The following is a 27,118-nucleotide window of genomic DNA, read 5'->3' on the forward strand; positions in this document are numbered from 1 at the left end:
AAAACAGAAGCAAAAAGCACGTACGAGGTAACATTCATTCCTGCTCAGCAATTCCTGGGTTAAACAAGAGTTATCTGTGAACCACATCAGTGTTTTCCATGCAGTCAACATTCCATGTCATGGAGGCATTATGGGGAGTTCCCCACCCCACCCCATCACATTTTTTCGCCCCTGAACAAGTTTGGCATTTGCAAACCTAGGGGTCCCCAATCTTAATCTCTGTGTGTGTGTTTGTGTGTGTATTGCACTGCCATTTTTGCAACAGTTCCATGAGCACAGAAAAACTCGAGATAATTATGACACCAACTCGTTTGCAGTGAATTTAACTCTGACAGTTCTCCCCTCCCCCAACCTCAGGATGAAATCAGCTTTGTGATTAAGCCACACAATCACTTCAAGAAGTTGCTGGATTTGCTTGATTTTTTCCACCTTCATTTAATATTTCAGTGTGAAAATACTAGAGAAAAAGGTTTATCTGTAGACTGACCTCAGTTCTGCAAAAACCAAAGAGCTTTTTTTCAAATTTCATAGTTTTCAGCCCTACAGAAGTTTGACATGCATGAGGAACACTGTCTAAAATCAGGATTGATTGCACTCCCTTTGTGCATACACAGGTACATATGTACAGACAGTCACATACAAAGATCACATATCTTGAGCTGACTAGTAAGTTTCAGCTGCAACTACAACCACACAGGAGCACTTCGGTGTACATCATTCTAACTTGGCCGGGACAACAACTGCAGGTCAGGCTGCATATCACTATCTGAACTGCAGGCCTTTTTAACTCAGACTTTAACAAGTCTTTCTGCTACGAAGGCCTACCCAGCATACTTAGTCTCAGAAAGGCAACGGTCTCTTTGACGCTCTGCAAAAACAAAATAGTTCTCTTGACATTTTATGGCACCCTTTGGGGACCTCCGTTGCGTTTCTCCCCTCTACTCCTCAAACACCCTCAGGGTTTTTGAAGCCACTAATGTTTAGAAGAATCTACTTGCTCCAGGACCAAAACATTATACTGCAAATCTTACAATCCCAGACACAGATTTAACACGTTTCCATTTCGGTGCCTCACCGTACCCGTACACTTTTCAGATTTCCCTTTGAAAGTTCAGAAGGAGCTTCTGAAAAAGCTCCACAGAAGTAGAGGTTTATTTTTAAAAAAATTAATTCATACATTCTGCTGTTAAGGTTAGGAATTTGTTTCATCCATCAAAAGCAGATTCCTTCCAGCATAAAAACAGTTAAAAGTGGCACTCGTCCAGGTCCTTCAAGGGTGACACCACCCAAGCGGGCCAATCGACAGCAAGAATTGTACTGATGTCACCAGGTACCACGAACAGGGGGAGTCCTCCCACGATGCATCTTGATCTTGCACCTAGAGCCAACATGATCCACTTTTCGTTTCAGCACGACAGGGATTACAAAATCCTGACCTGAGTTATATAAAATACAAAGGACTATGATCATTGAGAAAACCCAACTCTTGTGGTGCAGTTCACTGTAAAGACCTCCGTCAAAGCTACAACAAAGTATGCATTACAAAAACCATTCATCCTGGGGATGGAGGGGAGGGGAATGGCTTGGGGAAGTGGGGGGTAATACAAAAAAAAAAACCAGTACAGGCACAGGTCCGATACACACTATAAAAACAAGCAATGAACCCGGCTTTTGAAAAACTCACAAAGGTGTTAAAAACTCAGGTTCTGTTGCTCCCTGTCCCCCACCCAGCCCCCCCCAGCCCAGTATTTCCCGCCACACATTCAGTGTGATGCAAAACCATTGTCCAACTGGGGCTTCCAACAGTGATGGGATGGGAGGATACGCAAGCCCCCTTGTCAGGATGCTGACTGCCCTTCCCCGGACCAGAGGAGCATTTATACATCAGCCAGGAACGGTGCTCTTCCTTCCTCCCTGCTTTGGTTATGGTTCAGTGCGCCAAAGCAGCCTTTTGTCTGGCAGGTGATGAGTGGGGCGAGAGCAGTCGATCGGCTGAAGAAGAGCTGCTCATGGTAGACTGAAGGTAAACGGTCTTGTGAAAGAGTTTGTTGCTAAGGAAGACCACCAAGGAAAAGAGACGCAACTGGAAGTGGCTGTAACGCAAGAGAACAGCTATTAGCTTCCACTCAAAGGCCCACGATCATGTTGACCCCATTCAGAAGACACCTTAAACCATGGCTTTCACCATGGTGGTTAAGCGAGAAAACCGAGCTGTGTTCAGAAGACACCTTAAACCACAGCTTTAACCATGGTACATAAGGCGTTTTGCTTTATTCACCATGGTTAAAGCCATGGTTTAAGGTGTCTTCTGAACACAGCTCGGTTTTTTCGCTTAACCACCATGGCTAAAGCTGTGCCTTACGCCAGTTAATGCAGAGACAGAACAGTTCTTACACTTTTCTCTTAGGCAGGCTAGGGGGAGAACCTGTCACCCTCTGGAGGTCGTTGGACTCCAAATCCCATCGCCCTCAGCCAACATGGATAATGGTGAGGGATGATGATGGGAAAGGGAGTCCAGCGGCAGCCGATGGGCCAGATGCCCCACCCCTGCTCTAAGGGGAACTACTGCAACCAGAATTGCACTGCAAATCAGAAATTAGGCCCAGAAAGTTACATACAGGTAAGCAGTCTTTCCTGCTTAACTACAGCTACCGCTGCAGGCAGTCTTAAAGCAACACCTTGAAACTAATTGCTGTATGTCCCCCTCCCGCACCCATGCAGGGTTGTTATTTCTGGAAACTGAGTTGCCTTCTACCTGTACCCTTGCACCTAACAGTCCCTGTGTTCCACAAAAATGCTCTGCGAGTCATAACTCTGTCCCCAGTTACTGTAAGCAGATGCAAAATGCCTCTTTGGCACTCTCCAGCCAGGACTCTGCCTCCCTGTGTCAAACAGCAAGCCTACTCCACGCCCTTCAAACCCATCAGAAATATTCAAAATATTAAACTTGTCATCCCAAAGTTATCCCAAAGTTACCTCGCTTCAATATCAAGTAAAAAATCAACAAGAAAGATGGCAAGGACCAGTTAGCAGCTGGGCGATTCTATACGGATTTTGTAGTCCGCCAGAAGTTTCCTGCACGTGCATAATTTCATAATGAATTACAGGGGTGGGGGAGATACATACTATGCTTTCCCTGGTGTCTTTGCTTCATTGGCGCTGATGATAAACAGAGGAAAAAGAATGGAAAACAGGCAGCCACTGAAAAGACATAAAACATGTAATCAGTCAAAGGAAAGGAAAGGAACCTCTCGTGCAAGCACTGAGTCATTACTGACTCTTGGAGGGACGCCAGCTTTCGTTGACATTTTCTTGGCAGGCCTTATAGTGGGGTGGTTTGCCGTTGCCTTCCCCGGCTGTTGTTACCTTTCCCCCAGCTAGCTGGGTACTCATTTTACCGACCTCGGGAGGATGGAAGGCTGAGTCGACCCAAGCCAGCTGCCTGAAACCAGCTTCCGCTGGCATCGAGCTCAGGCCGTGGGGAGAGTTTCAGCTGCAGAAACTGCTGCTTTACCGCTCTGCGCCACACTAGGCTCAAAGAGTTCTTATTTTGAAGCTATTTCTATTAACATGGGCTCTGAAGACTTGGGTTCAGACAACATGCTAACCCATGGTTGAACAAACAACCCAGAGCTCAACAACGGAGTGTGGGTTAGCGTGTTTTCTGAGCAATCCCAACGGCTTAGCCAACCCCAGTTTGACCAAATGATTTAGACACTTACCCTACCCAAACAACAATTAATTAATTGTGTCCACCATGAAATTGTTGATTGCCCGGGGGGTGGGGGGAGACAGGGGGCAGAGAGAGATGACATTGCCAGTGATGCTAAGACACTGTAGGCAGGTGCTAACGCCTGCAGTGACAGTGAAGTAGTAAAGCAGCCAGTTTAGCTGTGCTGAATAAACCAGGACCTTTTCCAAGCCTTCTGTCAACAGTCTGGGCAGGGAACAGGCCGTCTAGATTATTATCACAGCACAGTCTGCCTATTTCGTTGTCATGGAGAATCTAGAGTAACTCCTTATTCACTCATCTTGCAATCCAATGCACAAAAACAAAGCCTCTCACATCCAGTGCAATTGCTCTTCCCCAGGTGAGTGCCTGGCCCTCTATATCTGTGCTGGTATTGCTCAATGTATAGTGTAAAAAGAAAGGGTGTTGTCCTTAACAAAATGTACAACTATCCAGATTCAAAGGGTTAAGGAAAAACACATTTTTAACAAGATTTTATCACATAAATACAATTCAACAATTATTGTATTTATGTGATAAAATCTTGTTAAAATTGTCTTCTTCCTTAACTCTTTGAATCTGGATACTGGTATTGCTCAAAACAACAGTACAAAGGGCAGGTTCAACAGATCAGCAAAGGGTTGCAGGCCAACGTGGGGTAGAGGGATCTCAGAGGGATGCCAGTATAAGCTTGGTCTAAAGCTCAGGCTGATCACAAGTCAACGTTCTGTGGGAAAACCGCAGGACTCAGCCTAAAATCCTTTTTGACGAGAAAACCTTGTTCTTCGCCACCCTCTCTTAGATTCTACCTCTTCATGACCAAGCTATTTGGAAACAGAGAATAAGATTCTACGTTCAGAGGAAATGAGTTCTTGTCTGTATCCTTGTACCGAAGAGCTGCTTCCACAACTTCTCTTTCCCCTTCCACAACCATGTTTTTCTACCATTTGCACAATTGCTTTTCTGCTTAGCTGCACACGTTTCTTTCCCTCCCCATATTACTTATTGTACGTTCTGGCGGGGCGGGGGGGAATGAAAGTCTGCAGTTTCCTAATAACTCACCTGATAATGTAAGAAGACTGCATTGCAGTGAGGAAGGCTAGTGGTAAACCAAATCCAAAGTAATAGGGCCAGTTCCTTTCAATGTTGGATAACCGTTGATGCATTTCAATTCCTGAAAAACCAAAAGAGAAATATGAAATGTTAAAATAATGTGGGTGGGTGCAGAAGCATAGCGATATTTGATCTCACATTCCTAGAACTCTTTACGACACCCAAGACTCAGAGAAGTGGAAGCTTTCTAAAGGTCGTTGACAAACCTATGTAACACAGACCACAGTGATTCACAACTATGGAACAGGTGCACATTGCAGGAAGTTGCCTGCCGAACATGAAGATTTCCATAACTTGGTTCACACATTGTGCTATGGTGTTTCCCCCAACGCACAATTATGGCTGCGATCCTAAGCATACTTACTAAGTAATAAGTATTCAGGGGAACATAACAGCATAAGAAGAGTTGTGCTGGACCAGACCAAAAGCCTATCTAGAATTTTGTTCCCACAGTGGCTAACCAGATGTCCCAATGGGAATCCTACAAGCAATGGTAGGTTTTTTTTCCCTGTCTAAACATTCATAGGATTGTGCCCTTCATCTCTTTCACCAAACTTTAATAGCCAGATCTTTTTATCCTTCCATAACTAATAGAGAACAGAAGGAACATCTCATTACATTTGATTTGATTTGATTTATTACATTTATATACCACCCCATAGCCGAAGCTCTCTGGGCAGTTTACAAAAGTTAAAAACAGTGAATATTAAAAAGTATACCAAATTTAAAACCATCAAAAACATAAACAGTACAAAAACAACGGTATCCATTTAAAAACAACAGTTCTGGGGTCCGTAAAAAAAAAAAAAAGTTCTAAGTTCTCCGTAGAACTTAGAACGACCTTTTTTTACCATCCTTTAAAAATCAGAACCTTTTATCTTGTGAATTTATTTCGATAACTAATAGAGTGGAACAAGCTTCTACTTTATTAATTTACGCTTCTCCATAGAGCTCAGAGTGACATTTTAGTCCAACAACAGACCTGTTAAGTAGGCTAGACTGAGAAAGTGCAACTTACTCAAGGTAACCCAACTCACTTCACTGCTGAGTAGAGAATTGGAGTCAGACTTATTACGACTGAGCCCAGCATCATAGACAGACACCTGGCCAGCAGATCAATGCATACCTGGTGAAGATATTATAGTGGGATGGGATGGGGGGATTGCACTGAAAATTCCCATAGCTTTGCCTCACCTATCTAAAACAAAGTGTGGCTGGTAGCGTAGGCATTTCCATATAATTCACCCATCACTGCTTCTTGGGGGATTCCATCAATACGAATCAGAACTCTCACTGCAGGAAAAATGTACATGAAAGCAAAGAGAAGCACTAACCTTTGTTAAACCACCGGTACTCAAAACAATACAGCGAGTAGAGCAGTGACATATGAAGCAGGCAAACCAACTGGCCAATGATATCGATGGGAAACAGGCTTACAATCATCCCCTGTAGAAGGAATCAAATTAAGTTATCTCTTTTCCCCTCTGCAGAAGCAGATTCCTTCAGAACACAGCAGAAGCACAATCCATGAACCATTCTCAAGAGCCCCAAAAGCCAAATAGGTGAAGAGGGATTTACTTCGTCACCCATTTCTCTCCTCCCAATCGCTCCGCATTATCCCACCCCCATACACCCCAATTATTTTTGCACTGCTTATGTTTGATCACCATTGCTGTGAGGCAGGAGGCTCTTAGTCAATCTCGCCCAAAGTTTAGAAAGAGGCTGCCAGCTGGTCCGGTATTTGCATTTGTATAACAGAACCCTTTACAGTTTAGGTGGTTTCTCTCCCCCCACCCCACCCCGCACCCCATCAAAGAGAAAAAGAAAATGGATGTGGTTATTTTTCTACATTGTTATGAAAATGACATACAGCACATAACCCTAGGTAAGAAACCTGCAACATTTTAGAAAGACAAGTGCTGTGTTTTTTGTGGGACAGGAATGGTCAAGTTTGAGAGTGGGGGGGAGAGTTTTATTTCTCAGCAATGAACGGTCAGCGATGGTCTGATGGATGCAGAGTTCTGTCTCCTAGCAATGTGCAAGGCCTTGAAGATCTGTGGGTCCCGTTTTCTATTGTTAGATTCAGTGCCTGTACAGTCCTTGTCCAGGCTTTTTCTGCTCTTACCTGGATGAGGAAGAGAGCTTGCAGTAAGAGGTTAAACAACATGTCAGCAATGATTTTACTGACACTGGGGAAAGGCTGGGGCTTCCTTCCTGACACCTCAAACGCCAAATCGGCAATGTCCTGAAATACAAGTAAAGGTTTTAGCTGAACTGATTCCTTTGCAATAGAGTTTTAAACAAAGAATAAAACATGCAGGCAAGATATATATTATATTGTGTAAAATATATTTTGAAAGCATAACAGAGACAGAACAAAAGATCCCATCAAAGGGGGGGGGAGCTATCATTTATGTTCTTTCCTAAATCAGGGATCAATAATCCATGTAACAGTCCTGAAATTCAGCACAGTTTATTTTAATTTCAAAATGCCATTTCTTGTCCTCTTTAAAAACACAACTGGAGAGTGCTGGCAAAGAACAGGGAGCATTAAGTTGTCTTCTTCCCAACACAAATGGTCAGGGGATGCTTTAGGATGGATTCCTGCACTGAGCAGGGGGTTGGACTCGATGGCCTTTTAGGCCCCTTCCTACTCTACTATTCTATGATCCTTCCATTTTCTAAAATGAGTAGATACCCTTATTTCCCTTTTCCCTGCCACATTTGTGCAAAACTGCATGTATAGCCTTTTTATATACTTCTGAATTTGCAGAACTATTTAAAAGAATAACAAGGTGTGTAAACAGGGACAGGTATAATTTTTTTGAGGGGGATTGAAGAACTCCTGGATATGTGTAAAGGGGTGTGCGTGTGTTTATGAGAGAGAGAGAGAGAGAGAGAGAGAGAGAGAGAGAATGAATGAATGAATGAATGAATGAATGAGAATGAATAATCCAGTGTAGATACACTCTTAGGCGGCAGTCCTGAACATATTTCAGTAGGGATTAAGCAGTACTAAACAGAGTAGGATCAGTGTGCCACCCCCAACCAAACAAAAATTATGTGTTTCATACCCTGTTTCCCCGAAAATAAGACAGTGTCTTATATTAATTTTTGCTCCCAAAGATGCGCTAGGTCTTATTTTCAGGGGATGTCTTATTTTTCCATGAAGAAGAATACCTTATATTACAGTGAGGGGCAAAACTGGAAGTAGGTCTTATTTTCGGGGGATGTCTTACTTTCGGGGAAACAGGGTATGTAACCTCCTCAACTGATGAGCACAACTTTAAGGAGCACCATCTTCTTGGCAAGATCACCTACCTGAAACCAGATGGCATTGACAACTTTACTGAGCACAAAGAGGGGAAGGACCCAAAGGGCACTGAAGATGGAGGTGAGAATAAATTCCAACCAAGCCCAGACATCACCGTGCAATGAGGGGTCACCTTCCAAACAGATACAAAGTCCTCATTAGTAATATGCACACAGGATTTGCTATGATTTAGATAGCTCGCCTGGACTATTGTGATAGAAAAGAAAGTATGTAAAAGACTCATTTCTTTGCAACGAGGTGGAGAGAAAGATCAGTGAATGCACACAGGGATATATTTATAGTTTTCTTTCATTAAGGAGTTATGCCTCGGTCAGCTCATTTACTTACTTAAAAATAGCTTGGTAGATCTATTTTGACTTTGGCTAACCCTACAAGAATATATATATATATATGTGTGTGTGTGTTTATCAGCATGTTTATTTCTTGCGTAGCTCAAAATCTTAGACATTGCATTCATTTGCGATATGGTCAGAGAAGCCATCTCCTGTTCCTTCTTTAGTAAATTCTCCTAGATTGCAACCACCCACACATCCACCTGGAAATCTATCTGAAATGTACTCAGTAGAATTTACTTCCAGATAAACTTGCTTAAGATTGGAATGCTTAGCACTGAGGTTTCTTTTCCAAAAATCAAGGGATGAGAAGAGAAACCATTTTGCCAATAAAATGCCACGTGGTAGAGACAAGAGAAAGTGAAGTCCCACCAAGGATACTAGAGGTGTCCTGGAACTCCTGCACACTTTGTTCCCTGGAGTTCCAAAAGCCCTGGGAACATGATGGGATTCTCCCTACTTCCTCCGCCTTTTTCTTAAAAAAAAAAAAAAAACTCAGAGAAAAGCAAAGGCAGCGCAACAGAGCAAGGAAAAAAAATTCTCCATGGAGTCTACAGTAATGTTTGAGAACATTACTGTAATGTTTGACAACAAAGCAAGACCAGACATTGATACATGAGCTCTGAAATCCTTCCCGTGTGCCACTTAAGCTTCTCAACAATGCACAGGCATGAAACTCATTACTAGCAGAGAGCATCCTTTGATGTAACAAACGTCTGGGTGAGTAAAGTATTCACAGCATGAAGAGGCCTAAACTAAACTATGATCCCAAAAGCTACCTTCCGTGTATCTAAAGAGTTGGCCATGCCCAACGCAGTGTTTGACTTTGTACTATCTGAGTGGCAGACCGCTTTACCATATGTCAAATGATTTTTTACAATACCCCTCCGTTTCAAAAAGATCCCCCTTGCGGCGTGTGTGCGGCTGCTGTTCAAGAAACATGAGCCCAAATCTACCCTAGGCACGTAGAACTAGCCATGCAACTACTTAAACAGTCGTCCACATCTGCATGCGCTGATGACTGGCTAACCAATACCCAAGGAACTATTTGCCGGCACTTCTATACTTACCAATTATATGGGCTGTCGCTGATTGAAGTACAGGTATGAATACCCGGTAGAACAAGAAGAGGCTAAGCTAAAGAGGAGAAGCAAGAAGGAAATCACTTCAGTTTGATATGTTCAATGAATCACACTCCTTCCTACAACTGATCCACAATCCTGAAACCTCAGGGTAAATTTGCATGTTTCCTTACGGTGCCCTTCCTTTCAGGCACATATTATTATTCTCCTCAAATATATGCGGAGATGATTTCCAGCAACACATGCAATGGTGTCGCAATGGACCTTAACAAAAATGACTGCATGAGCATTCAGATGTATGTGGGGAAACCACGATTAGGAAAAAACACACAGGAAAAAGCAACTGACGTTGGAATGCTACAGAAACATGGAAAACTACCGTAAAATTGAAACACAATTAAACCTTTGTGAAAACAGGCTCTAAATACTGTCTCCTAGACCACAGTTGTCATTTAGATTCCCCACCCTGACTCCCTCCCTGCTTTGGAATCTCACTCCAAAAGCCATTATCAGTTTGTTTGTTTATTTATTTATTGCATTTGTATACCGCCCAATAGCCAAAGCTCTGCAAGGCATTAACCAAAGCAGCAAAAATATACTTACCCAGAATACGCCTCCATTCCACGCACAACACTGAAATATCCGGCTTACTATCCGGGGTTCACTAGAGAGAAACAAGGGGAAAGTGTGAGGACTTCTCAAATTTAGAGCCTAAACTTATTTTTAAAAACCCTGTTCTCGCTCAAGGAGGGCAAGAGACCCAAACAAGCACCTTAAAATCATCACATCAGATCTTTTCTTATTTGGATCCAGTGGAAGAGACTGGAAGCTCCTGATGCAGAAATTAAGTCTGTTTGGATCTAGTAAGTTTCTTGTGTGGGAGCCCCATGTAATTGTTGTTGTTGTTATTTCTTACCCACCTCTCCCTCTGGATCAAGGCAGGGAACAACATTGAATACAAAAATATAAAATGGAAGAGTAGGAAGCTAAATATGGAGTAGGAAGATAAAAGAGTAGGAAGATAAATACGGAGTAGGAAGATAAATACGGAGTAGGAAGATAAAAGAGTAGGAAGATAAATACGGAGTAGGAAGATAAATACGGAGTAGGAAGACAAAAGAGTCGGAAGATAAATACGGAGTAGGAAGATAAAAGAGTAGGAAGATAAATACGGAGTAGGAAGATAAATACGGAGTAGGAAGATAAAAGAGTAGGAAGATAAATACGGAGTAGGAAGATAAATACGGAGTAGGAAGATAAAAGAGTAGGAAGATAAATACGGAGTAGGAAGATAAATACGGAGTAGGAAGATAAATACAGAGTAGGAAGATAAAAGAGTAGGAAGATAAAAGAGTAGGAAGATAAATACGGAGTAGGAAGATAAATGGTTTTTAAATTCCCTTCCTCTAGGCCCATCACATTTAGGGGAAACGAAACTTCTAAAGATACTGCCCCAACTTCTATATATCCCACGGCATTGCTATCTTGTAAGATTTTTAGTCACTCATTTTGGTTATGATCGATTCTCATCCTGGTAGATTAAAAAGCAGGAGTGCTTGGGTGGGGGTGGCACAAGCCAATTCCTGAGCTTCCCATCCTGATGTTCCCGCACTCACTTCTCCTGCTTCCTCTCCTCACTCTGGGCTCTTCGCTGGGCGAGCACACTGCTTGCTCTTCTTTTTCGCTGCTCTTCCCTTTTCTGCTGGATCCGGGCATCCAGTTTGGAGATTGTGCAGATCCCCCATATGGAATCCTTAATTCCCTGTAGACACAAAAAGCGGCATCAGGCCTCAATTCCAGGCATGGGGGGATTGTGGGAGGGAAAAGGGAAAAGGAATAATCAAAGTTTACAGACCTAAATAGCATTGTGTTAAGTCTAGTTTAAGAGCTTCAGGATGAATTTGGGAAGAAGGAACGTTATTTGCCTGTTTTCCCAGCTAAAGAAAGAAAGAAAGACGCACCTTTCTCCAATTTTACTGATCAAATTCTCATGGAGCAAGGGAAAACGCGAATGAGCTGAAGGATTACTGAAGGGATCTTACTCAGAGTAGAATCACATAGTTGGGCTTCCTCTGATGTCAGGAGAAGAAATGTGCTTTCATTCTCCGTATGAACTCAGAGCCAATCTACATTGAATGAGGGGGTAGAGTTCAGGATTTAAGACAGCAGAAGATGTGTGTGTCGTAATTTTAAGTGTTCCCCCAATATAAAAAAAATACATTTCTCCTTTCATGAAGTAAACTAGCACATCAGGGAAAGGAATATACTAATTCTCTGACTCCAAGGTGCTAGTTTATTATTTGCATTAAACACACACACAGACACACACCACCACTACTTCCAGTTTGCAAGTTGGCAGAATCCAAAATTCTACAACCCATCACCACATTCTGCGAAATGTGTAGAAAGGCTTTAATTACCATGCAATTATTAGACAAAATAAATGGCACCAGAATGACTGGCTTAAAGCACTAGCGCTCCAGTAATGGAGATAGCATTGACAGTAACTTTGTGATACTTGATCATGTGAACACACTTAATGAGTATTACGCAAACCCTAAAATCACCCAAATCCTGCATCGTGAAAAGCCAAAATCTGCAACATGTATAGGTTATCTAAATTAAGCAAACTTTTATCACTGCTTGCTTTGCATACTTCAGCCCAATATTAATAATCACATTTATGGAATGCCTCAAACATTCAGTGCTGAACAATTAAGTTTAAGCCAAGGTGTCTTACAAAGATGTATGCAACTCTTGCTACTGGAAATTCAACTGTTGGGTGTGTTTTTTAAAGAAAAAAAAATCATCAGGTATTATCTACATATTTTCAAGCCAAAGCTGGAGAGCTAAAAATTTGACTTTAAGAACATGATCAGTCATGTTTTCACTGCTGAATGATGTACCCAATTTCAGCTTCCACAACTACATGGTGCAATAGTGGAAATCAAGGCACACGCAAATAGTTGTGGGTAAAAACTAGGCACAGGCCACCCAGACCAAGAATTTATCCCACTACGGGCCAAAATGCAGCTCCTTGAGTAAATCAAGTGTTCCGGATTGTTCCAATAGCTGCTCTGTGTTTACTTTCTCCTTCAGACGTTTTCCCAAATGAGTGCCCTGAGGGACTGCCAGTGACTTGCCAGCCAAACAGAGACATCAGCACTCTCAATGATAGCCAAAGATCAATTTGCGAGCACCACCTACTTTCAGCTGCCAAGTGACCTATAATAAAGCCATTAGATGTTCCAAGCTCATAAAAACATCAGAAGCCAATTAGTCTTCTCTTTTGGAAAAAAAAATAGCATTGCTTCGAATACTTGTGCAAATATCTTGTGACAAAAAATAAAAGGCGTTCTGGCCTGCTATATTTTAAACTGGCAAACAGACCCGGCTCCACGTGGGTTGGAATAGCCCTTAGTTTGATACAGCAAAACTTTCAAGCGAGCTTACGCAGTTGTCAGCGTTGGGCACATTGTGCTCATCCCATTTGAGTGAAGCCAGGTCTACTGGCACTCCTAGGCACAGCGCCTGCCATGGTGTACCTCTTCAGCCTCCTAAGGGAGCGTCTCTCTGCTCCATTCCCCTGAAGGGGGCCTGCCCTACAGCAGAAGAGAGGAGACAGACCTATAAAATGGCTTATTTCTGTGGCACTAAACCACAGGACCACAACCTTTTTGGCCCTGAGGGGCCCATTGGGTGGCACCTCGGGACTGCACATGTGCGCACACTCACGGGTTTCCCTTGCTAGAACTAGCAAGGAAATCACTTCTTTATCTCCAGACTTTCAGCTGAGATTGGAGGTAAGGGAAAGGATTCCCTTCTAGCGCTAACAAGGGTGGGCTCTGGTGGGCTGTCAGAAACGGCTTGGCAGGCTGTATTTTGTGCATTCCTGCATTAGACCATGGCTTCATGTTGTGTGAACAACCCATAGCTGCTTACATAAAGATTTTCAGGAGGTGACCCAAGGGAAATTTGCAATGGGGGGGATTTTACTCTACCACCTTAATTGTACCATCCAAAACACATGAAAAAATCCTAATGGGAACCATCTTGCAGGGGCTCAGACGTCTCCCTTACCTGTGCTCCCATACGAGGCTTGCTTGATAGTTTAGAAAGCCAACATCCCCAGATCTTCATATCCAACTGGTAATGATTGAAACAAGCCCGTAAATGCACTTTGCCATCGATATGTAATCATAATAGAAACACTTACCCTAATGAGATCATTAAGGAAGATCTTGACACTATCTGCCATCTCTACGCCAGCATTGCCTCCACATCTAACACTATCAACTACAAGGTGATGGGAAGAAATGAATCCAGGCTTGTCTCATTGTGAAGAGATGGGAAGCTGGTAGAGTCTGGTAGAAAGGAGAAAGAAAAACTGCCATTATAGAAGCAATAAAAGCATGGTAGCAAATATAATCAGCTTGCATTCGCTTTAATAATTCCTAAAGGCAATTCCATGATGCTTAAAGGTGTTAAGCTCTCACGACATGAACCTACCCGTACACTGCGCTCAACATCTAAGGTCCTCCTCCGAGTGCCTACTCCGAGGGAAGCTTGGAGGATGGCAACAAGGGAGAGGGCCTTTTCAGTGGTGGCCCCCCAATTATAGAATGATCTCCCCGAAGAGGGTCGCCTGGCACCAACATTGTTATCTTTTCGGTGCTAGATCAAGACCTTTCTCTTCTCCCAGGCATTTAACAGCATTTAACAACATATGCTAAGTTTGTTTGCTTTTTAATGGACCCCAGAACTGTTGTGGTTTAAAATGGATACTGTTTTATACTGTTGTTTTTATATTTTTGATGGTTTTAAATTTTGTATACTTTTTAATGTTCACTGTTTCTAACTTTTGTAAGCCGCCCAGAGAGCTTCGGCTATGGGGTGGTATATAAATTTAATAAATAAATAAATCATCATAATTGAGAGCTTTATCACACCAGCGTTATGCTGTGCAATCACTGCGAATTGCATGCAAAGGACTCAGAAGTTTTCCACCTTATAATCTGCTTTGATTGTGGAGTACTCCCATGCATCCTGCCTTAATTGTGCAATAAAGCAAAAAGATTTGCCCTATTTAGCCCCTACTTTTTGAGCGTATCTTCCAAGCCACCTCTGGGGCGCAGTAGCAGGATTTTAAACAAATACTTACATCTGCGTAAGCTTTAAAGATAAAGACACCAAAATTGGCACACTAATAGATATTAGGGAGAGCTTTAAGCATACCAAATTTGAATTGAATTGGGTCATCCGTTGATTTTTTACATTTCCCCCTTAAACTCACTTCCTGGTATGCAAAGGATCGCTGTCGCCCGGTAGCAAAACAAAAACAACTGCGAAAGCTTAGCGCTACGGGGATAATCCAAGGGAAACAGGTACGTGGGATGAAGCTTAGAATCTCTTGCATGAAGTTCTGAGATCATCTCTAGCCTTGCTTCTTTCAGCCCACACCCAAACAACAATTCCAAAGGTTCTGCAAACGTTCCACCTGCCATAGCAACTACAAGTAGTTGAGCATTAACACATTGCGCCAGCGATCAGCTCTCATGTTTTGAGTGGAGGTGGGATGTGAAAACATGCTGGACATATCTGGGAAGACATAGGATTGCCTGGTTTATGGGCTCTGACCTTGGAGTCCAGGTACTACGGGACCAGCCCACTTGTAGCTGGCACCGTTCTCTCTACGCCAGCTTTGTCTCCACCTTGGAAACAGATCGTGGAGATGAGAAAGGGATGACTTTCCCAGGGCAAGGAGTTGAGGACACTGAGGCATCAGTCATAAGAGGAATCCTACGGCTCCCCCAGCCTCCTTCCCTCCCTGTCCGAAAAGCGAAATCACCCGTCTAGCTTATATGCAGAGCAAGAGGTGCATTGGCTTAGGATATACATAAACCTCCAAGTATGGACGGTTATGAGTACCCAGGACTGATCATATAGGATTGCACCCTTAACCCGACATCTTTAGCTGTCTGTGAATTTTGAATATAATGTGAGATCCTAATTAGAGTATGTTGGATTCTTCTTTATATAGCACTATAACTGCACACATCACCTTACACGGTCAAGTTTACACAGTAACAAGAAAAAATATGGCAAGTTTCTGCCCCTAAAAGCTTGCATTCTCAATTTAGGCAGTACGAAGCAACCAAAGGGAAGGGTGCTGAACAGTAATAAGGAATTGTGAACAAATAAAATTATACATTATTTAGGCTTAGGCTGAATTTAGGTGTCACAGTAACCTACGGTTAACAAAGCTTAAACGTAATGTAGTGCAATGTCTGGATTGACAAACTGTGGTTTGTGATTGGCTCTAAAACTAGTACCAGAAACAATGGTTTGAAGTGGGTTTCTAAAGCATGGTTTGAAGAAACTATCATTTGATACGATGCCCAAACCGAAAAAAATTACAACTGCAGTCAGAGGCCACTGGAGTGCTAAGCAAATGAAAAATGACAGCAGATGAACTGCTCTAAACTATCGTTTGCCCTGCATGTTTGGAAGTCTAAATCAGAGTTTGGATTCCTAACTGTGGTTAAAACCAATCATGGGTTGGCATAGTATAAACTGAGCTTGGAGATGAGAATGCAGGAGTTTGGTTCTAAGCTAGTGCTGAGAAGGAATTTGAAGGAGGAAAGGTGGTAACCGTAGTACTTTCAGGACAGAGCTCTAGGCGTTGGGAGACAGATCAGGAAGCGAGGAAACACTGCTAATTCAAAAAGTAACAATTCAAGAGATAGCCTGGTCACTGTAATCCATGCACTGATAACCTCACTTTTAGATTACTGCAATGGTGCAATGCACTCCGTGTGGGGGTACCTTTGTGCTTGTTCTGAAACTGCCAGCTGGTTCAGAATGTGGCAGCCAGGATGCTCAGTGGGGAACCTAGCCATGGACATTATTAGAAGCAACTGCACTGGCTACGTATCAGCTACCTAGCCAAGTTCAACGTCTGCATGTTGGCATATACCAGGTATTTGGACTATTTGACCATCCCCAAGTACTGCCATATTTTTTCAAGGGCATGATTTAACTGCCTCCCTTCTGCAATATTAGTAGGGTGCTTATAGGGCACACCATATGAGGATCGCTTGTGTGGCTGTGGTGATGAAGCAGTTGGATCGTTAGGGCATATATATTTTTGAATGCCGCCTCCACAGGGAGAAAGGAAATAGACTTCTTGGCCCTATCATGAGGAAATGCCCTGGAAGGTCATTGGAGCAGTATTTGGAATACTTACTGGCAGGGATGAACAAACCAACCACAGAGGCAGTGGCTAGGTTCCTTTTCTCTGTACAAAGGACTCATAAGATGATTTAATATTTTTTTTAAAGAAGGCAGGCAAAAACATTTTTGTTCCGGCAGTGCCAAAGCCTTTCAACAACTGTCATTTTAAATGTTTACATGTTTTAATATTGGAACTTATTTAATTTATTTTTAATTTCTGTATATTTGTATTTATAGGTCTTAAATGTATATGTTTTAAATCTTGTAATGTCGCCTTCAGGCTCGGCATTGGGCACAAAGCGGGATATAAATAAATATAATGAAGGATGAAGAAGGGTGTTGGCCTATAAAGCCCTGAACAGTTTGGCACCAGGTTACCTGGTGGACTATCTTCCCCGATACACACCTGAGCAATCACTCATTGGAGAAGGACTTGTTGGTTGTGCCATGACCTGCAGATTGCTGTCTTACAGCAATGCAGAACCAGGCCTTCTTTGTGGTGGCACCACACCCCCTTTATGGAATGCTCTCACTGCAGGTATTCAAGAGGCACAAACTGTGGCATGCTTTTTTGTTGTTTATTCGTTCAGTCGTTTCCGACTCTTCGTGACTTCATGGACCAGCCCACGCCAGAGCTTTCTGTCGGCTGTCGCCACCCCTAGCTCCCCCAAGGTCAAGTCTGTCACCTGCAGGATATCATCCATCCATCTTGCCCTTGGTCGGCCCCTCTTCCTTTTGCCTTCCACTTTCAACCACGTCCAATTTGCCCTGGCTCATAGATCTTACATTCCAGGTTCCTATGGTGTGTTGACCTTTAGAACATCGGATTCGTCGTTCACCACCAGCACCATCGGCTGCTAGCCGTCCTTTCGGCTTTGAGCTAGCTGCGTCATCATGTCTGGGGCTAGTTGAACTTATCCTCTGTTCCTCCCCAGTAGCATTTTGACCATCTTCTGACCTGGGGGTCCTATCTTCCGATGGTATACCGACATATCTCTGGTTGTACTGATCCATTTAGTTTTCATGGCAAGAATACTGGGGTGGGTTGCCATTACCTTCCCCAGGGATCGTATTTAGTCTGACCTCTCTACCATGACCTTCCCGTCTTGGGTGTCCCTTCACGGTTTAGCTCATGGCATCCTTGAGGTGCTCAAGCTCCAGCACCACGACAAGGTAACGATCTTTAGGCACTAATTAAAGACCTTTCCTGAGCAATTGAGCTGCCCAGTTTGTTTATTAATTATGGTGCTGTGTAATTGGTTTTAATATTTCTATAAACATTTTTGTATTGATTGTTATATTGTAATGTATATTGTGATGCATTTTAATCTCCCTGCAAACTGCTTAAAGATACTAAATATGTTATGTGGTATGTAAATCTATTAAATAAATAAATAAATTAGTTAAAGACATTCTTCTAGGAGTGAAATGTTATTGCCACTGTGATTCAAATAGATCCAGGATACTTTTTCTTTGTTACCATTACTGGGAAATGCAAATCAGTCCCTGATTCAAAGCATATTATCTCTCTTGGTGAAATTGTTCTATTGAGCCATTTTTGGAGGCAGAGAGAAAGTGGAAGAAAAACTAGAATTTAAAAAGAAACTGTTGTTCAAGGTAGGTCAAAGAAATACAAAAATCATGTTTTTCATAGCCCTGCACTGAATTCGCATGCTGTGCATTATTAATAAATGTCTTCACACAGATATTTTGCCTCCAGTGATAGGAAAAGTAATTCAGAGACTGCTGATCACAGAAACCACTTTTGCCAGATGTCAAGAAAAAGGCATTCCATGTTCATATTCATAGTGGAATATTTTATCTTTCTTTCATTTACTCAATACTGGTTTAAACTAGTTAGACCAGTAGTGGTACCGCAGCTCCACAAACGAACTGTTTGACGTAGATCCTCTATGCCATTAAAATATTCTCCTAGGCCATGTCTACACTACTGCAAATTTAAATCAGTTTTACACCCAGTTAACTGAAGGTTTCCATCCAAGGGGTCATGAGAAATATAGTTCTGCAAAGGACCTAAGGATTACTAACGAACACGTTTTATCATTCTCACAATACTACAATTCCTAGGACTGTCTGGAGAAACTGGGGCCATTAGACCATTTGTTGAAAACCCACAGTACAGATGGAGCCATATTGTCTGTACCATCTATCGGCTTACTCCACAGCAATCGCTTGGATTTCACCCAATGTAAATCTGAATACACATACTGAATTGCAACCTCAATCCCATCCAAATTAAGCCTCAGTTTGTTCATATTTCAAATGAGGATGACACTACTTACTCAACACTGCAAAGCGCTTCAAGAATGCGATGCAAAGCATCCTTATGAATTATGGGGTCCCGCAGGTCCTTAATAACAGGCATTCACTATTCCTAACAAAACCCATTCAGTCTAACACAAGTGTTTGTCCAGATCCTGTATATGAAATACTGCCTAACACCACCTAAGGGACTATGGGATATAAGCACAGCTCACTGAATCATCCCACTCGAATACAAAATTATTACGCTGATCTCACAATTCATTCATCCTCTGTCCAAAAAAAGAATTAATGATGTTCCTAGCAAGCTCCCAAGTGCTCGGCTTAAAATAATGTCCACAGAACAACCTATATCACTAAAGCCACTCTTCAATTGAATGACAATACAGAGCATTTATATATCAGTTTATGGAGTTGAAGGGACTTTCCATGTGTTCTCAGTAATCCTTACAACTCTCTTGTCAGGTAGGCCAGTACTATTACCCCCATATTAAAGATGATGAGCGTCAGTGAAAGAGCCAGAGTGGTGTAGCAATTAGAGTGTTTGACTGGGATTCAGGAGACGCGGGTTCTAGTCCCTGCTCGTCCATGAAGTTCAACTGGGCAGTCAGTGGCACTCAGCCCACCTCACAGGGTTGTTGTGAGAACAAAATGGAAGGGAGGACGATCACCGCCTTGGCCTTCTTGAAGGAAAGGTGGGATATAAATGAAACAAATAAATAATAATGGGCTGAGGCTAAGAGAACCACAGCTTGAACCAATAAGTTCATAGCTGCAGCAAGAATTGAACTGGGGACTTCCTGGTTCACAGTTTGGACTCATAACCACAGCATTAGCTCCGATCTGACACAAGGGGTAGCTCAGACCTCCAGAGGATCACGGTAAAACTAGCAGCAATAATACCTTTCCATCTCTTGCCTGCAATATCTACCATACATAGTGTGCCTATCCAAAAGCCAAAATAAAAAGATAGGCCATTTGAAGAGGAAATCAAAGGTGCACAGAGCATTTTGTTAAAAAATTAACCATCAAAAACAATGGTCTCAGAAATACCTCCATCGGATGGGGTGGGGAAGACTGCAAAAGAGAGTCAGAGCACAGGCAACGGGCTAGAAAAAAGAGGGGCACAGCAGAGAAAGGAATAATGGGGTGTTGCAGCTGTGGATTGCACAGATGGGTTCAAAAATGGTTTGGGTGGACATCAGATGTGGGAAATCAGGTAAGGGAGCAATATGTGGATCAGAGCAAGGCGAAGCAATGGCATGGGGACATGAATAGAAACAAAGGGTTTTGGATGCAGGGTGGGTGGATGGGTGGAGAGACAGTCCTCCAAAGCAGAAAAGGAGGAAGCAGCGGAGCAATATATAGATCTGGTCTATATATTAGAAATCAATGTAGATTGGAAAAGAGGTGTAGGAGCAAGATGTAAATTGAAAATTGCAATATGAGAGAGAGAGAGAAAGGTGGGGAGGTTTATATGGGGAGGTTTGGGGGTACAGAAAGGGAAGGGCCAGGGAGGGGTGGGGGCAGTGGGAGAGAAACCGAAGTGTCTTAAATCCAAAAGCGAAGTGAAGCCAGACACAACTGGAGTTGGGGATCTGGAAAAGGAAAGCGGAGAAACCCCAAAACAGGGTCCTGGGAAGGAGGGAGAGGGAGGCTCACCCCCAGCCAACACCCACACCCACCGACCCACCCACGGCCTTCGATACTTGCCGGCCCAGGGTCCTGGGAGTCCGGGTTGGCGGCGGCTGACCCGACCCAGGCGCCTGACAAGCGACTGACAGGCCGCCTCGGCCACCAGGAAAGGCTGGGCTGAACACCAGCTCCTTGGGCAACACCGGCCGGGAAGCCACTGCGCAGGCGCGAACCCTCTCCTCCTCCTCCTCCTCCTCCCCTCCCTTTCAGAATTGCAAGGAGCCAGACGGCCGCGAAAGGAAGCATCCCCAAGAGCCAGCTCGGGCTTTTCACGCATGCGCGTCTCCTGAGGCAAAGCGCAAGCGCCGTGAAGAGGCCATAAAAAAGGAGGGAGGGAAGGAGGGAGGAGGGACCGTTTCATGCTACCTCGGAGGGAGGGTTTGGCGTTGCTATGGCGACCACTGTACTGATAATAACCCCGGGTGGGTTTAAAATGTCAAAAGGCTGATTTAAAATAAAATAAAAGGAAGCGTTGTTTTAATACTTCTTTAGCTGGTTGCTTATTTCTTACTGCACAATCTTATGTCTCCTCAGAAGTAAGACCTGTTCCATTCAACGGGGCTAACTCCTAGCTAAGTGTTACTTCTCTTACTTTGGAGTAAGCCTCACTGAACTCAATAGGTCTTACTTCTGAGTAGACATGTATAGGACAGCACTGCCAAGATCCCCCCACTCTCAACCAACCAAGCCCGAGAAATACATTTTTAAAAGTTATTCAAATACTTTGAAATGTATGGTAAATATCACAAAAGAAGATGAGGAAAACATATTATTGTTGTTATTATTATTATTTACATTTATATCTTGCCTTTTTTCCTCCAAGGAACCTCTCCATATTATCCTCACAACAACAACCCTGTGAGGTAGGTTGGGCTGAGAGTCTGACTGGCCCAAAATCACCCCAGTGGGTTTCTATGGCCGAATGGGGATTAGAACTCGGATCTCCCGACTCCCAACACTGTAACCACTATATCACAATGGTTTAGCATTCCTTACTTTGTTTTTCATCTAGAATTTTAAAATAATATAAGGCCTTCACAGTATTAAAACTGCATTCCCTTTAGAAAAACTAAATCAATACAAGAAAATAATAACTTCTGTAAGAAACCTGGTGGCGTCCAGATGTTTTGAACTGCTGCCCCCAACCTCTCTGACCATCAGCCATGACAGCTGGGGCTGATGGGAACTGTTCTTCAAAACATCTGGTGGACACCAGGTTGGGGGCGGCAGAGCTACAGACTAGCAGCTCCTTGCAGTCCAAGTGTTCCTAGAAAAGTTATTTTAATGGGACAACTCTGTTGGAGATCATAAACATAAGATGTTGCACAACATCGTAGGTTATGATTATCCTGTAAACAGGAAGTATCTTGAGATCATCATCTAATTATAGTACAAGATGCTGGTCAATGAAAAAGGGATCTTGTCAAACAACTGTGGAATGACAAGGAAGTAGATTGGCTCAAAACCCATCTCATTAGTAGGCAAGAGTGGGTAAAAATCTTTTTTTAAAAAAATAAACGGTTAGGTTTTTAAAATTTAAATTAGATTTTTTAAAAAATAATAATAATAAGTTTCCCTGAAAGAATCACTTGGTTAATATTAAATACTTTGAATAATGCAGGTAACAAGCAAAGTTATTCATTACACAGTATATTCACTATTAGTTTTTAAAAAATCAATTTACAGGGAAGTGGCAGTGTTAGTCTATGTTAGCTACGTGGTTCTTGAAAGACTAACACATATAGGGAATGATCCTATAGCCCTTAGAGAGAGTCTGAAGGGGCATAGGATAGTTTAGATTCCCAGATCCGAGGTCAGAGATAGTGCTCTGACCTCGGAGCTTGGAACCGGAGCCCTGAACCCTCTCTGCCTCGCAGCCAGCACAGAAAGAACTGTGTTGGCTGCACTCTGAGGTCAGAAATTCAACCTTGGGGAACAAGGAAAGGGACCATTTCAGTGGCTGGGGAGGAGACTGGAGAGGCCAGGATACAAGCTATCCTGAGGCCTCTCCAGCCTCCTTTCCTCCTAGCCCGTCTGGCAAAAATCCAGCATGGGAGCCAATGATCACCCCCACTGCTCCTCTTGCCCTTCATAGGATGACCGTAAGCCTCCAAATTCGCGCCCTTATTTTGGCTTTCAGGACAATGGAAGACTCTTTTGTGGTTTTAGTAAAAATCAAATTTTCTAAATAATATCCCCTTCTATATTGCATAAATACTACTCTATTTAGAGTGCAATCCTATGCAAGGCCCTACTTTTTCTGTCTAAACATGCATAGTTTTGCCCCCTTAGTTGCATTTTAACATGGTTTAGTGGTCCATCTGCACCATAGCCAGTGTGGCGTAGTGACTAAGGTGTTGGACTGGGAGTTGGGAGATCCGGGTTCTAGTCCCCACTCGGCCATAGAAACCCACTGGGTGACTTTGGGCCAGTCACAGACTCTCAACCCAACCCACCTCACAGGGTTGTTGTTGTGAGGATAAAATGGAAAGGAGGAGGATTATGTATGCTGCCTTGGGTTCCTTGGAGGAAAAAAAGCAGGATATAAATGTAATAAATAATAATAATTGTTTAGAAAATAAATGAAGTAACAATAGGAACTAAATTTAAATCAGCCTTTTAAGTCGGCCTTTTTTCTTGCCGATTAAAAATACTGATTTAAATCAATCTACCCTGTACTAAAACTTGTTGAACATATTGTGTCAGTACTTACCTCTGAGTAAACATGCATAGGATTGGACTGTTAGTTTATCTTCACAGTGATTTGTCTCTTTTAAAGCAATTCTTTCATACAAGGCAGAGCTGGGTAACTTATAGGCCAGATTAACTGGAGGGCCACAACTCCCAACAGCCCTAGCTAGAATAGCCAATGGTGAGGGTTGATGGGAACTGTAGGTCTAAAAAGCTGGAGGATCACCAGTTGCCACCTACGCTACAAGAGATCTCCGGAAGAAAGCTAGATAGTAGAAATAACTCCATGATCTTAAAAAAATTATTCCATAGAGCCATTCTGTTGTAACTCCATATCCTGCCTTCTGAACAGTTCAGAAATGGTGCAGACTCAGAACCTTGCTTCAGTGGTATTCCAGTCTTATCGTTTTATGAGCCTATTAAAAATTGGGAAAACACATTGCCACTAAAGGTGAAGAGACAAGTAATAAATATATTATAAAATAGCCCTTTCTTAAGACACATGGGTTTGTTTCCTTGCTCTGTGTTTGCTTTGTTGCTTGGCTTGTGCCATGCAAAACTATTGGCAGAAAGTTTTTTCAACCGGCTGAATGGAAGAGATAGCACTTCGATTGCACTGCACCAAGTGACTGAAACTGACAGAATCTTGTAGCATCATGAGAAAGGCAGGGGCACACACAGGTATCCACACAGTTGACCCAACGTCAATTACATTAGTCCCCAAGCGTTCTTGAAATCATAGCCATAGAGTGCAAAACTAAGTTTAATATGACAGGACCTCCTACAGTCAAGCACGCGGGGGTGGGTGGAATGGACGGGACGTTCCAAGTGCTGCATAAGTGAGTTAAGTGCTTTTTCTCATTTGCCATGACAAACACAGGATTCTGCCAACACTAGTCCCTTGTTTACCAACCCTCTCTGTTTGGCATGTGGTACAGCCAACCTCAGATGCACTTGCCGTTCCAGGGAAAACAGAATTCATAGTTTCTTCTGGAAGATCTGTGTTGTGGATGAACAAAAATGTTAGGCAGCCACTGCTGTAAAATACCTGTATGGCTATATGAGCTTCTGCAGAAAAAATGTGGTCTTTTGGGGGTGGGTGGGGTGGCAGGATTCTGAAAAAGAGTTAATCACCACTCCATGTAGTCTTAGTACACCAGTCATTTGACAAGTTAATTATTTGACAGGGCTCAAATACGGTTAAAAAAATCCTAAGAATGTCACTGTGCAGATGGGAGATTATCCTTACTATTTAATTGTGGTGCCAGTTGTTAGCAAGGACAGGAGTGAGGGGCTTTTTGCCTACCTCGACAGTAGTTAAGATAATGTAGCATCATAACAAAACTTGCTCTTACTGCAGCAATCTCCAAATTACGGGGGGGGGGGGGGGAAGAGACCCAGTCATAAACAGCAAAGGTCACTGCTTAGTGCAACCTTCCTCAACCTGGTATCTTCCAGATGTTTTTGACTTCAATTCCCATCAGCCACAGCCAGCATAGCCAAGGGTCAGGAATCCTGGGAAGTGTAGTCCAAAATATCTCAAGGGCATCAGGCTGGGTAAAGCTGCTATACAAATTTACCTGGGAGTAAGCCCCATTGAATTTGTATTTCATTTCACTTATTACGTTTTTATACCACCCAGTAGTCAAAGCCCTCTGAGCAGTTTACTAAGATGCAAACCTTAAAATACATAATAATAATAATAATAATAATAATATCTTTCTTACCCACCTCTCCGATTGGATCGAGGCAGGGAACAACAAGCATAAAATACTGATTAAAACATGGTATACACTGTTTAAAAACATCCTAAAAGCATCCTTAAAATATCCTAAAATTCTACTGGATAGGCCTGCCAGAAGAGATCAGTCTTGATACATTTACATACAAACATATAAACAGATATACACACACACTGGAGACGGCGTTTTCTTTCTTCTATTATTATTTTTCTTTTTCTTTTTAATTTATTATTAATATTAATTACAGAGGGAATGAGCCGTAGATAAACCAAGGAAAACCATTTCATCCTTCACTGATTCACAAAAACAAACGATAACAAAGAAGTCACTGCTGGAAATCCCTGGATGGAGATTTTATTTGAAACCTGTCTGGCTCAGCGTTGGGACTTAGCTCTTATGGACAAATTAACAAATGAAACCAGGAACCGAAGAAGCAACACAACCACCACCACTTTTTATAAAACTTGGTTTAATTTTATTTCCTATGTTGTTAACAAGGTACATGGATATTAACCTCCAGCCCCACATGGTGATCTTTGGAACTCTACTTTTAGTTAACTGATGGAAGACGCTATTTTATTTTTTTGCTACTGTAAATATGGGTTTGTCTTTGCTATCTATATTTTTCAGTGGTACTCTCATTACAGGGGGGGGCAAAGGGAGAGAGAACTGTTGTGTATTTATATTGTTTTATCTAAAATAATACAATACAATTTAAAAAACAAAAACAAAGATGAGTCACAGATTCAATCAAACTCATGCCATTTAAATTGCCCCTACCAGCAAATTAGGTTGTACTGAATCCTGTCCTTTATCATTCAAATATAAAAAGGCTCCATTTTCCATTAAAGACTTACTTCCTAATCATCCCTTTCTGACTCTGATCATATTAGTTAATTTCATCATTGAGGCCGTATCCCAAATCCTCATATACCATTCATCAGTCGTCGGAGAATTAACTCTCTTTCACTTATGGCTAATTGCCATATAGGCCACTGTCAGTAAGTAAATTATCATTTCTACACCATCAATGGGAACTACATATTTAACATATCCAAAGAAAAATATCAAAAGGTCCACAGAGCGCTCAACACCGACAATTTTCATGATGACATCTTTTACCATCCCCTCCAGAAATGTACTATTTGGGGGCAGGACCAACAAACGTTGTATACACACATATTTATATATTTAATTGTTTACACAATTAAAGGCTCACACAGTTTAGATGGGCGAGAGTAGAATGACAACACATGTACAGGCAGCATTATTAGCGCTGTCCTTTTAAAACACATGCAGATTCTCAACACAGAAACATAAAGCATATACACAAGGTGCACGGATGCTTCAACGCAGCTCTGCAACGTATGAAAACCTCTACAGCTGTCCTGTCTGATACACTTTTCCCCCAACCAGAAGCAGACCTGGTCCAAAGCGATGCCTTATGAACAGCCCCTTTCTACACGTTCAAACTTACCTCTTGGGAGTCTCCAAGCAGCCCTGGTCTTCACACACACACATAAACACACACCTAGCGTTCAGTGCAGCAGCAGTTTCTTGCCTCCCAGTGCAATCCTCCCCTAACCAGTTCCTCTACCAGCACCAGTTTCTTGCCTCCCAGTGCAATCCTCCCCTAAACAGCTCCTCTACCCAAAAGCCCGGAACATCTTCGTTGCATACAGCAAAAGCCCCCTGGGAAATGTAGTCCGGAGCCTTTCTTTGCTTCGCATAACAGGAGCGCAATTTGAGTGGCTGCAGAGAGCAATCTGGGAGCTGTAGTTTCTAACGGGTCTTTCTTAGTCACCAATGAGAGATGAAGTCCTGTGTGTTACGCCACGTCCGCAAGAACAAATCACACCCTCTTTCTATTCGGCTGTGATTGT

The 27,118-nt window shown here is 42.6% G+C and overlaps 1 protein-coding gene across 1 annotated transcript; it reads right to left on the minus strand.

Annotated features, from left to right (window-relative positions):
• Positions 1-1,163: 1,163 nt before the first annotated feature.
• On the minus strand, positions 1,164-26,876 carry EI24 (EI24 autophagy associated transmembrane protein). The gene is made up of 11 exons (XM_063139070.1): positions 26,713-26,876; positions 13,808-13,955; positions 11,208-11,353; positions 10,195-10,255; positions 9,580-9,646; positions 8,165-8,289; positions 6,969-7,088; positions 6,178-6,289; positions 4,793-4,904; positions 3,127-3,201; positions 1,164-2,093 (listed from the first exon to the last, which is right to left on the minus strand). The coding sequence occupies exons 2-11, from the start codon at positions 13,847-13,849 to the stop codon at positions 1,931-1,933; spliced, it is 1,023 nt and encodes a 340-aa protein (XP_062995140.1). The 5' UTR covers positions 13,850-13,955; positions 26,713-26,876; the 3' UTR covers positions 1,164-1,930.
• Between the last annotated feature and the right edge of the window lie 242 nt (positions 26,877-27,118).

Source organism: Elgaria multicarinata, chromosome 12 (genome assembly GCF_023053635.1).
Source record: "Elgaria multicarinata webbii isolate HBS135686 ecotype San Diego chromosome 12, rElgMul1.1.pri, whole genome shotgun sequence".
In the NCBI taxonomy this organism is placed as follows: domain Eukaryota; kingdom Metazoa; phylum Chordata; class Lepidosauria; order Squamata; family Anguidae; genus Elgaria; species Elgaria multicarinata.

What these genes read in the sequence shown, in the direction of transcription:
- EI24 (XM_063139070.1), bottom strand. Translation starts at nt 13,849, where the DNA reads ATGGCAGATAGTGTCAAGATCTTCCTTAATGATCTCATTAGG. An exon ending in GAGGAGAGGAAGCAGGAGAA is followed by an intron (nt 10,256 to 11,207) that starts GTGAGTGCGGGA and finishes GTTTCTCTCTAG; the next exon opens with TGAACCCCGGATAGTAAGCC. An exon ending in CAGTCTTCTTACATTATCAG is followed by an intron (nt 3,202 to 4,792) that starts GTGAGTTATTAG and finishes ATGTCTTTTCAG; the next exon opens with TGGCTGCCTGTTTTCCATTC.